Source organism: Corvus moneduloides, chromosome 5 (assembly GCF_009650955.1).
Source record: "Corvus moneduloides isolate bCorMon1 chromosome 5, bCorMon1.pri, whole genome shotgun sequence".
NCBI classification, from domain to species: domain Eukaryota; kingdom Metazoa; phylum Chordata; class Aves; order Passeriformes; family Corvidae; genus Corvus; species Corvus moneduloides.
Window position 1 is genome coordinate 37,846,789 of NC_045480.1, and position 11,083 is coordinate 37,857,871.

General features: G+C 42.4%; 1 protein-coding gene across 1 annotated transcript in view; it reads right to left on the reverse strand.

Moving 5' to 3' along the window:
- The window catches only part of GALNTL6 (polypeptide N-acetylgalactosaminyltransferase like 6), a 445,447-nt gene extending 435,163 nt beyond the window's left edge, over positions 1-10,284 (reverse strand). Inside the window, exon 1 of the mRNA XM_032110017.1 lies at positions 10,050-10,284. Within this exon, the coding sequence (XP_031965908.1) occupies positions 10,050-10,187 (138 nt within the window). The 5' untranslated portion in view covers positions 10,188-10,284. The remainder of the gene's footprint in view (positions 1-10,049) is intronic.
- Positions 10,285-11,083: the final 799 nt, after the last annotated feature.

Genomic DNA, 11,083 nt, shown 5'->3' on the forward strand with positions numbered 1-11,083 from the left:
CAAAACCATTAAATAATCTGAAATGTGGGGGGCTTCCCCCCAAGAAAAAGCAAATAAAGAGAAAAAGAGGCAAGAGATAGAAGTGTGCTGCTATGTTGAAAACAAAAGCTGAAAAACCACATTAGGCACTGTGCTCTCATATTAAAAAAAAAAAAATATCAAAAAAGTCAACTATTGCATTAAACCATGTATTAATTCTGTTCAAGACTGAGGATTCAGAACTGGAGAACCACTGAAGGATGGTGCTTCAGCACTACATTTGGTGCAATTTACAGTCTCTCCTCAAGTTATCTAGCTCTGGCTAACTACTACTGCATCTATACAGGCTTTGCCAGGGACAAGCAAAATTTTGCCAAAGGTGAAGTTAATCTGTACAGCAGAGATTTCAGTTGCCAGTATCTGCTGGAGCTATCTCTCGTGAGTGGGAATGTCTCAAACCTCTCAAGTCCATGTGCACAGTTTGACCTTGCCCACTTGGACACAACCACAAAGCTTCAGTAAAGTTACACAAAGTTTACCCAGAAGTTACGTTACAACTGCAAGTTTTAGCCCAGGGACTGGATGACAAAACAGAAAGACAAACTGCTTGTGGCAGAAAATTGTTTCATCTAATGCAAAATTGTGAGATTTTAATCACAGTGAGGCAAAAACATATGGGATAAAATATTTATCTCACAGTAGAGGAGCTGGTAACACTGCAGGGCCTGTATTTCCCAGACATTGGCTCTAAACAGAGACACAAGGAGTCCTTCCTCTTCCCCATTTTCATCTATAAATGGAACTTGTCATGCACAGACTGCTATAAAATGTTCTTATTTGTCCTAAATATTTGCCTTCTCCTAGTACTTAATTTATAGAAAACTATTTTCAGAGAGCAAAAATAAGTAAACAGGCTAAAATTTTCTAAATAAACGCATCTGTTATTCTAAGTACAAGTATGAAAAATTATGCTTCTTTAAGCAAATGAGCACTCTAAGTTAATCTGATAAATCTACACTTACACACTTCAGCGAGCAATTCAATTTCTAAAGCACCCTGTACTAATACTGGTGTCCTGACAAAATTCTAGTTTAGATAATTACTCTGCCTAGCTAAACCTCTCAGCAGTATCACATGCTGTCATAAACCACTGTGTAGCAAAGAAGAAAATTGTTCAATTGCCATTGCTTCTTAAATACAGAATCAATGGTTTATCACTGATCAATGTAACATTTAAGTCACACAGGCCAGATTTTCCAGTCTACCATATCCAATTTGCACTTTAAATTTAGCATAAAAAGAAACAAACAAAAAACAACAATTGGCAACTCACAGAAAACTGCACTGGACATGGTAGCTCTCACGTGAAACAAACATGACAAGTTTCATGGCACTGCACATTCATAGTACTGCCAGATGGCACCAATCTCCAAACTTCTTGTTGCTGCAGTTCTCAGGGGAGTGACTGTTCACATGGCTCTGCAGACGACACAAAAATATTCTTCATCTTCTTCAGAGAAAAGTCTGGTAGATAGGCTTATACTGTTGTGGAGGTGGTTTCAGATGATCCAATGAAGCATCTGTCAAATACCATTGTGTCCCGTCATCAGGGATTTGGCTGAAAATTTCTGGCATGGGAAGGTAACCAACAGCTGGACGTGACAGTGGGGAAAGTGATGCTCTAGTTATCTGTTAAATCCACATGTGACTAGAAAGCCTCATATTTCAGCTAGTGACTGCTTCCTAAGGGCAGAGGTGTTCAATAAACAGGATTTGACCAGAGAAAGAGATCATAAATTCCTTCAACAGGATCTGCCAAGAGATCTTAAAATGACAGCATAAGGAAACATTGTTCCTGTGAAACATGACCTCAAACAGAAACATGACCGCTCTGACCCTGCGGAATACAAGCATCCAGAAAAGAGTGGGATGTTGTGGCCTACATATTTCTATGTTAGCTGGACATACACTTCATAATTTTTCTTCCTGCAATTCTCTTTGTTATTAGTTTGGTAATGTGCTGGTTTGGACAAATTTGGAAATATATCCTCTGAGAGAAGGCAGGTTACAACCATCCCTCCTCCACCAGGTTCAGGAAGAAATGAATTTTCCTCGAAGGAAAGTGAAAGAGATAAAAACTATTTAACAAACACACAGTAAAATGATAACAATGCTAAATAATAAAACCTCTCGCTCTGCGGAGAGAAACCTGGGAAAATTTCAGAGTCCTTCCGTAGAACTCTCTCCCCCTCCTTGGAGCTGGGACGGGGGTGGTGGGCCCACCTCCAGGGCCAAGGCCTCAGTGGAAAGTCCTCCCAATGTATTCTGATGTTGAAACAGTCCAAAAAAGAAGAGGAGAAAAAGAAACCAAAGTCCCAGGAAAGCAAAGTTCAACTCTGTCTCTCTCTGGAGAAAAAGGAGCTGAAAAAACCTGGCCGAAAGCTGGCTGTAAAGCAAGCAGTGCTTCCTCCGCTCCTCTCTCTCCCCGCAGCAGCACACAACTGTCTCTATCTCTGTGTGTCCTTGAAACACTGCAAACTGCTTTGAAAGTTTTGGTCAGGTTTTTTCTCTTCTCAGGGTCAGTTTAAAGGCATAGAAAGGCACATAATTACTTTCTGGGCAGTGATGTGGGATACAACATCATGAAGTCACCTCAAGACAGGAGATTAAATAGCTGACTTGAATCACCGGGTGTTTGCATAGACTTGGAGCCATGTTATAGAAAAATGTGTGAAAATCATGGAAATTAAGGTAAAGAATTTGAAAAATAAGCATGAAGTCCTGTTAAATCCCTGCAATAGATTTGCTTCCTCTTCTTTACCTCTTGAGCAAACCATCACAAGCAGGTCTCTCCCAAGCTGTTTCTTATGAAGAGGGAAAGGATTTATTTCTCTGTTGAAGACATATTTTGAGTAAGACTACCTAGAGAAGTATATCATCCAGTGAAACCCTCCCAAATGTGACAATTGTCAAAATCAGGTTGAAATCAATTAATTATTACAGAGCTTTACCTTAAAAACCTGTTTACATTATGTGCTGATTGCAGATGGGATAAAATTAATTTTCTTCACAGTAGCTGGTAGGGGCCTGTATTTTTTATTTGTGCTGGAAACAGTGCTGATAACACAAGGATGCTTTTGTTGTTGCTGAGGAGGCCTTACACAGGGTCAATGCCTTTTCTGCTTCTTGTAGTTCCCTGCCACTGAGGAGGCTGGGGGTGTACAAGAAGTTGGGAGAAGATACAGCTGAAAACCACTAACCAATGGGATATGCTTACCATATGGCATCAGAGTCACAATAAAACTGAAGGAAGAAGGAAGAGGTGACAAGAGGAGTGATGGCATTTGTCTTCTCAAGTACCCGTTATGCATGACGGAGCCTGACTTTCCTGGAGAAGGCTGACCACCTGCCTGCCCAGGGGAAGTGGAGAATTGATTCTGGTTTTTGCTTGTGTGTGGGTCTTTTGCTTTACCTATTAAACTGTCTTTACCTCAACCCACAAGTTTTCTCACTTTTACCCTTTGGATTCTCTCCTCCATCCCACTTAGATGGGAGTGAGAGTGCAGTGGTGTGGTGCTCAGTTGCCTGCTAAGGTTAAAACATGACACACTGGAATTCTTAGAAAGAAGTTTCAGAACGTTGCCATCTCCTAATGAAGCCTTTTCACATTTTAAAGAAACTATTAAAAGAATGGGACTGCTATTTCTTTCAGTCAGGGCAATTTAGTCTTTTGACCATGAGGAGCATTTACAACACATGCAGAATTTTTAGCTTGGGATTCCTGAGTTGCATTGCATTTAACTTGTTGATTTACGAATTAATTTTTTTCAGACTAATTTAAAGTAGCCAAGATGTCTACTCCTGGCCCAAATCCATCAAAATTGTTAGCACTCACACAGTCTTGCTGCAGTCAATTGCTATAAATGTCTGCAGCAGCATATTGCTAAACAAAGCCCATAAGTTACCTGTCTGAGCATTAAAAACAGGAGAAAAGCTGAATTGTTCTTTATGTGAACAGAAACCTGCCTACACACACAGTACATACAGTGCAGTCTGGCTCCTGACCAGGTACCTATAGTACCACTGTGATTCTTCACAGCGAAACACAAGAGAAATTCCCTGCATAGGGAGATGAGGAAGTTTAGGAAAGAACTGAGCATCATGTCCCAGTGAGGGGACAAAACACAGCTTGGGTACTCCCCCTTAATAACTGAGCAGTTTTGCACCCCACTGCTTCAATAAGGCCATGGAATCCCCTTCATCACAGTATTCTTTCCACAAGTCCAAGTGTCGGCATGAACTGAGGTTTCTTGATCTTGTGTTTTGATTTGGACTAATCCAAAATGACTGTGCACAATAAATTAGCTGAAATGCATTACAAATGCTGAGTTAAACAGAAAGAAAATCAAATATAGAAACCAGTCTATTTTATCCTGTAAGATACACTCTATTTAGTAACACTCCTGAAAATTGATAGGTATTAAATTAACCACAGGAGGGCTCCCTCTGGTATACTGAATACAACAGAAGCATACTGTTTTAAGATACAGTACTATTTTTGGCAATAAAGTAACAAAGGTTTTAGAACTCAAATGATATTATCCTCAGTAGATACAAGGGAATGAAATTATACATGAACAATTTAGGTAAAAGAACTGAATTACATAAGTGTTAACTGTGCGAGTTAAAACACCTAAAGGGCAATCTCAGGTTGCCAATGCTCTGCATTTTAAGGCACTAAGGTCTGTTTCGTCATGCCACGTGTGGGGACTCTTGGACCTGAAACACCAGCACAGCAATCAGCACAGCAATGAACAGGGCCACAGAATAAAAGGGGATTGAACACACCAGGTCCCAGCTGCTGCTCTGAGGAGAGAAACGAGGACTTGCTTGGAACAGCACATGCATAGAAACTGAGCAGAGAAAGTAAGGCTTCATATTATCAGTATTTTTTAGGGTCTGACAGGTACTCACCCAAAATAGTACAAATAAATGTCAGCAACAGTCAAGCAGCTACTTTTGTAGACTTGAGCCTGTTTGTCACTCTATACTTTATTTACCTCTTTGCTAAAAAGAAACAAAACTCTCCTGCCTCGTAAGTTTGTGGTGAAAGCAAAGGTAAATAATTGAGACAGTGGAACTAAATGCATAAGTAACTGACAGTGTCCTAACAGTGTAATAAAAGAAAGGTGCGTATTTGTGTCCTAACCAAACTATATTTTGTACAAGATTTTGCAGCTGTTGAAATCAACCAGAAAAGCAAGGGAAATACAGCTAAAGGAGGGGGGCAGGAGAAGAAAGTTTTGGTCTCAAGATACTGCTTTTATGTACCAGAAACAGAATTCAACCCAAGCTTTGTACTTTGCTGGCACCAATAGTGAGTTAACAGGGTTAACTGTCCTGGAAAATTTATTATTTTCAGAACCTGTGTGCTTAACAGTAGGAAACATTGCATTCTTGGGTAAATTTATTCTTTCACTTCTTTCACAGACTTCAGAAGCTAATGACTGTTTGCAAGACAGAATTGAGGCTGAAGTTGCTTTCTGGATTCAGAAGACAAAGTCAGTACTTTCATAACCACCAGGCTTAGTAAGTCAATTTTGTGCCTGTTTGCCAACTACAATAGAGGCCTAGGATTTGTAAGGACTAAGTTCTCCTTATCCTAAGGAGTTCATTCAAATCCATACCTCACTATCCCATGGGAAAGGTGTAATCTTGGGGCTAACCAGATAGAAGTACAGGCTTCACAGGACAATGGAAAGAGAGTTCCACGACTATCCCACGGAACAACATTTCCCCCTCACAGCACCACTTTTGCTCTTTGATCTGGACACTGTGCACACATCAAAATAAAAAAGGGCCAACATCATCACCAGTTTCATTTCCTCAGGAAAAGTGCCTCAGTCAGGAGGTTAAAGCAGCGCACCTCACTGCCCCAGCGTATATGTGAAACGAAGCCAGAAATCCACCTTCTTTCCTTACTTTACACATCATAAAGCATTTCAGTAATACACCTGTAAGTATTACAGAGCATCTGTGACTAAGAGGTGCTGCTGTCCAATCCAATTTTAAGTGAGGAGATTTGACACCAGGAAGCAGGGATGTGACAAATGAATGAAAAAAAATACAAAATGAAGCTGAAATATATAAGGGGCTAGCTCACTAGACTTTCAGTCACCACCCACACTGGCCTCCCATATGAACAGAAAGAAACAAATCACAATACCTACATTACAGACACTGGAAAACTGCTGCAAGAAATTTGGTACTTTTACATTAAGTTATACTTCATATACTGACAGTGTATGAACAGACAAAGGTAAAGCCTTACTGTAGCCAAATAAAGGAGCACTAAGTTTAGATAGCATGAGATAATCAGGTTTGGACCAGGATTACATCCTACTCGTTGCACTAAATTGTTGCTTTTCCTCCACAGAAAACAAAACTGAAATTAAAAGTTTTATCAGCATAACTTTGTATCCAAAGAACCCAGTCTTGGAATTTTATCAAAAGATCAGACAAGATACTTTTATCATATACATAATATCTCAATGACAAAACAAAAACAAACAAACTCACCCTCTAAAGTTAAACTAACTGTAAAAACTGTAATCAAAACTCAAGGACACAATAATGTGTAAAGGAATTTTTAAGACTTTTTTTTACAAAGGCAATAAAAATACCCTATTCAATTTCCCTTATTCCCACAGGATAGCAAGGAAGGCAGTCTTAGAAAGATTAAACTAGAAATTGAGTATATTTTTTTTCCTCATGTCTACCACTTATGACAAACTATATCTTATGGAAATCTTGTTGCACCACATAATTCAGAACCTTTATATATACCTTTACCCTTGAAGCTCCACTTTAAATAATATGATAAACCAAAAGTAAATAACAATAAGCAAAATATAAAAATCAAGCCTATCAAGTTCTCAAGTGTAAACATGACAGCTTTCAAAAGTTTATATGAAACAAAGGTTCATAGAGATTAATAATTTTTATAGAATTAATGTAAAGTGATCAAAATCATTAATGTTGTCTGAAATCATAGTTGTATCATTTTCTCATTTTTTAATTTTTTGTAAAGAAGAGCTTCTCTGTTCAGAGACAGAATCTGCACAATGAAAAAAATTCTTATGTAACTTATTGCAGCACAATTTTCATGGAAATAAAGTCAACTTAGTTCGTCATATGAGAATTTCTAGATAGCAGTAAAGAACACAAGTGCCTCTTCTAGGCGCTGGAAATGACACAGTCCCCAGGGGACACTGTTCTACCATTGACAGAAACAGACTGTTTTTGCATTGTGGACTGCTTTTGAACAGCTTCCCTGCTTACTGCTGTCAGGAGATCAATACCTCCTCCATCACACTGCCACCATCCCTCCTTCACTCCAGTGCTGTGGCAAGCAGCTGAGGTGGTGGGAGAGGCTGACAGAGCCCTCATTCACAGGGAAGTTTGGGGATGTTTGTTTCACCAATGAATGGGAAAGCCTAATTTATAAGTAGTCAAAACATCATTTCACCATGACATCTCCTCAAAACCACCTGATGATCTATAACATGAATTTAACTGTTCTTAAAACAAGACACCACATTTATAAACATTACTGTCAAGGTCAGAATACCAACTAGACACTCATTTTACCCATGAGGGCAAAACTAGTTCAGCCTGTAACTAAATTATTGAAGTCACAGACAACTCTGGCTCTCTCCAGTGGTCAGGACACACCACAGCAGTCCAACTGTACATCACTAGCATGATGTGCTGACTCTACACACATACCTTTGTAACCTAACATGATCTTAGAATATGTAAGAAAAGTCTGCTGCAGTTTCAGTGGGACTGACCTCTAAACTTGTGTCAAGTCACACTAAGTATCAAGAAATTGAACACCTCAAGGGCAAAGAATAACTGTGCTGAGTGTTTAAATTCTTGTATCTGCTACTAACTTAATAGGAGAAAAAGAAGCTACATTTCTACTATGATACTATTTCCAATGCAGTCTTTTCTAGTATGACCTCATTTCTAGGGCAGTCGCAAAGAAGTCTCAAAATTTTCTTTATATTTCAGGGAGTTGAACTCAAACTCATATTTCAATCCCTGTTCCTTGTAAGTATTTTGGGTTATAATGTGCACATCAAAAGACATAAGTACCCTAATTGCATTACTTGTCTGTACTTCAACCTTCCATCCTTACTGGGTAATGACATTGCCAACATGATTTCAATACTTACAATGATAACGGAATTACATTAGAGTCAACTGTAAGGTTCAAAGTTTCACTGCTCATTTTTATTGTTTTTCCATTAAACAGTCCCCTTGCTGCTCAATTAGTATTCAGACTGGGAGAAAAGGGAAGGTGAAAAAAAAAGGGGAGAAAAAGGGAAGCTAGTAAAAAGACCTTTTCAGAAAACTTACAATGTAAAATTTTCTGGGGTCTCATTAGCAAGCCTCGCTAGTCCTTCACATATGCTTAGCTGTTTATTTCTTACATCACTTTATCCAGAACCTTTTTTTTCTTGAAAAAAAAAAGTTATCTCCCTTTCAGTGTTATTCAATCATGTTCTACTTAGAGTGCACTCTTGAACATTAGAAATTTCATCTTACATCAAGGCATGTGTATTCTAAAGAGCCATGCGCACATGGAAATCATTATTTGCATTGAATACCTTAGCCTTCCTAAGTCACAAAGTAAATTAGAAACTACAAAGACTGCAGTGTGGACCTTGTAAACTAATGACAGACACTTATGATCATGTATAATTTTCTTTCAGCAGAAATTACTTCCAACTAAATCTTAGCACCTGACAACTAACTGCATTTTAAAACCCACAGAAACATAAAGTAAGCTTCAAATTAAGAAGCTACACTTAACTTCCTCCTCTAGTAATATTCAGCATATTTCATTAACGAAAGTTATGATACTTTGGAGGACTAACTCCTGTAATGGATACCCTTATTAACAAAGAATCAAATAAGTTATTGCCCAATTGAAGCCATTGACTTAAACACGTTTAGTATGTGGAAAGTGCATTACATACATGGGTGATGACCCTTGAAATGAAGGCTACTAATGGACTAAAATGATAAATGATGCCATCTAATACACTCTAACGTTAAGGCAATGTAAGTGGTAAACAAGCTAAAAGATCATACAATCCTGTAATTTCTCTACCGATAATCTATGAAACATTCATGTTACATTTAAATTATACTGACAATTACAGTGTAGGAACATTGTACTGTTGAACAGAACAAACACAAACTTTGGTAAATTACAGGCAGGGTTATAAAGAAGTGCATTACAACAACTCCCTAAAACTAAACTTCACTTAATGCAGGTCATACTGTGATTTATGAGCCATACATAAACCCAGCAAGCTGAAGAATAACTCAAGCAAACAACAGCTTATGTCAACTGCTCTTATTAATAATAGCGATTAAGGAAACTGTAAGCTGAAAATATTTGAAAGTTCTTTGTGATATCAGTCTGACAAGCAGTTACACACAGCGTCGCCGCATCAAGTCACAATAGTAATACTCAGAGAGAAAAAACACTGCCAGTCACTTCTGTAGAATTTACAACAGAAAAGGAAACAAAAAATCTCGGTGGTAAGACATCTACACGGACCCCAAGCAATTTCAGCGAACCTACAGCCACACACCAGTTCGAGAAGTATTGCAGGCAGGCAGACAAACAAAAGTTGCGGTAAAACCTCCACTTCTTGTAATGAAAATTAGAGCCCAGCATCACCCTCAGGTCACCAACGCAGCACACAAAATCCCCTGTCCTCCTAATTTCAGAGGCGGCCTCTGTGCCTGCTCACCCCCTTCCCCTTCCCGGGGAAGCCCAGCCCGGCAGACTCAGATGCTCCCACAACTTTCTCTCCGGCGCGGCGGTAGGACAAGCACACGTGCCGCCGCTCCCGCTCCGCTCCGCGCCCTCGGCCGGCGCCGGGCCCCCCGCAGCCCCGCAGGGGGCGAGAGCCGGGGCCGTGCCCCGAGGGGCGGCTGCCACCCTCCGCCCGGCGCGGGGCTGTGCTCCCGGGCGGCTTCGCACCTACCTGCGGCTCGGCGGCTTCGGGCGGCTTCACCAGGTGCTTCTCCTTGTAGAGAGACCAGAGGCCGATGTCGGGCAGGAAAATCAGAGCCGCGGTGAAGAGCAGCGTCATTTGCAGAAACCTCTTCTGTTTCCTCTTCATGGCCAAAGCCGGGCTGCTCTGCTGGCGGCGGCGGCGGTGTCAACTCCCGCAGCACCGCGGGGCCAGGTTCTTCCCTGCCCGCAGTCCCTCGGAAGAGCCCGGCACCGCGCAGAAACTTCGCCCGCCTCACGCCTGCCCACCCGGAGCCCGGGCGGGGCCGCCCCCCGCAGCGGCAGCGGGGCCGAACCTGGCGGCCGCTCCCCCCGCCCCGGCGCGGCGCTGCGCGGCGGCGGTGCCGCTCTTGGGGCAGCTCATGGATCCACCTGCGAACAGAGCGGCAAACAACCCGCCACACAGCGGGAGAGGGGCAATAAATAAATAAATAAATAAATATACATATATATATATTTAAAAACAGAAGGAGGGAAAAGCCTCACAACCCGAGTCCAGTAAACAGCGTGGGACCGACAGCTCCCCCTCCTCCCGGCCGCGCGGAGCCCCCGCTGCTGGCCGCGCCCGCCCGCCTCACGTCCCCCTGCCTGCCCCGGCCCGGGCGGGGGGGCGCGGCATCATGAGCTCATCACGCGCAATTTGCTAAGCAAGAGTTCAAAAAAAAACCCCAAAAAACAGGAGAAGAAGGCTGATGCCGGCGCCGCGGCACAACGCGCCCCTCCGCGCCGGGGAGGCGGGCAGGGAGGGGCGGCCCGCACCCCCCGCCACCACGTGCGCCGGCCGGGCCGGGGGCGGGCGGGCGGTGTCGGGCCCGCCCCACCGCGCCCCCTCATCCCGGCCGCCTCATCCCATCCCCTGGCTCCGCGCCGTTCCCCCCGGCGGGCGAGGCGGTGAGCGACAGCCCGGTGCGGGGCCCGCGGGCCGGAGCCGGGCGGTGCTGCTGCTGCTGGTTCTGCCGCCGCCGTGCATAGGGGACGGGGCTTGCAATTCCCGTTCCGGTCCGT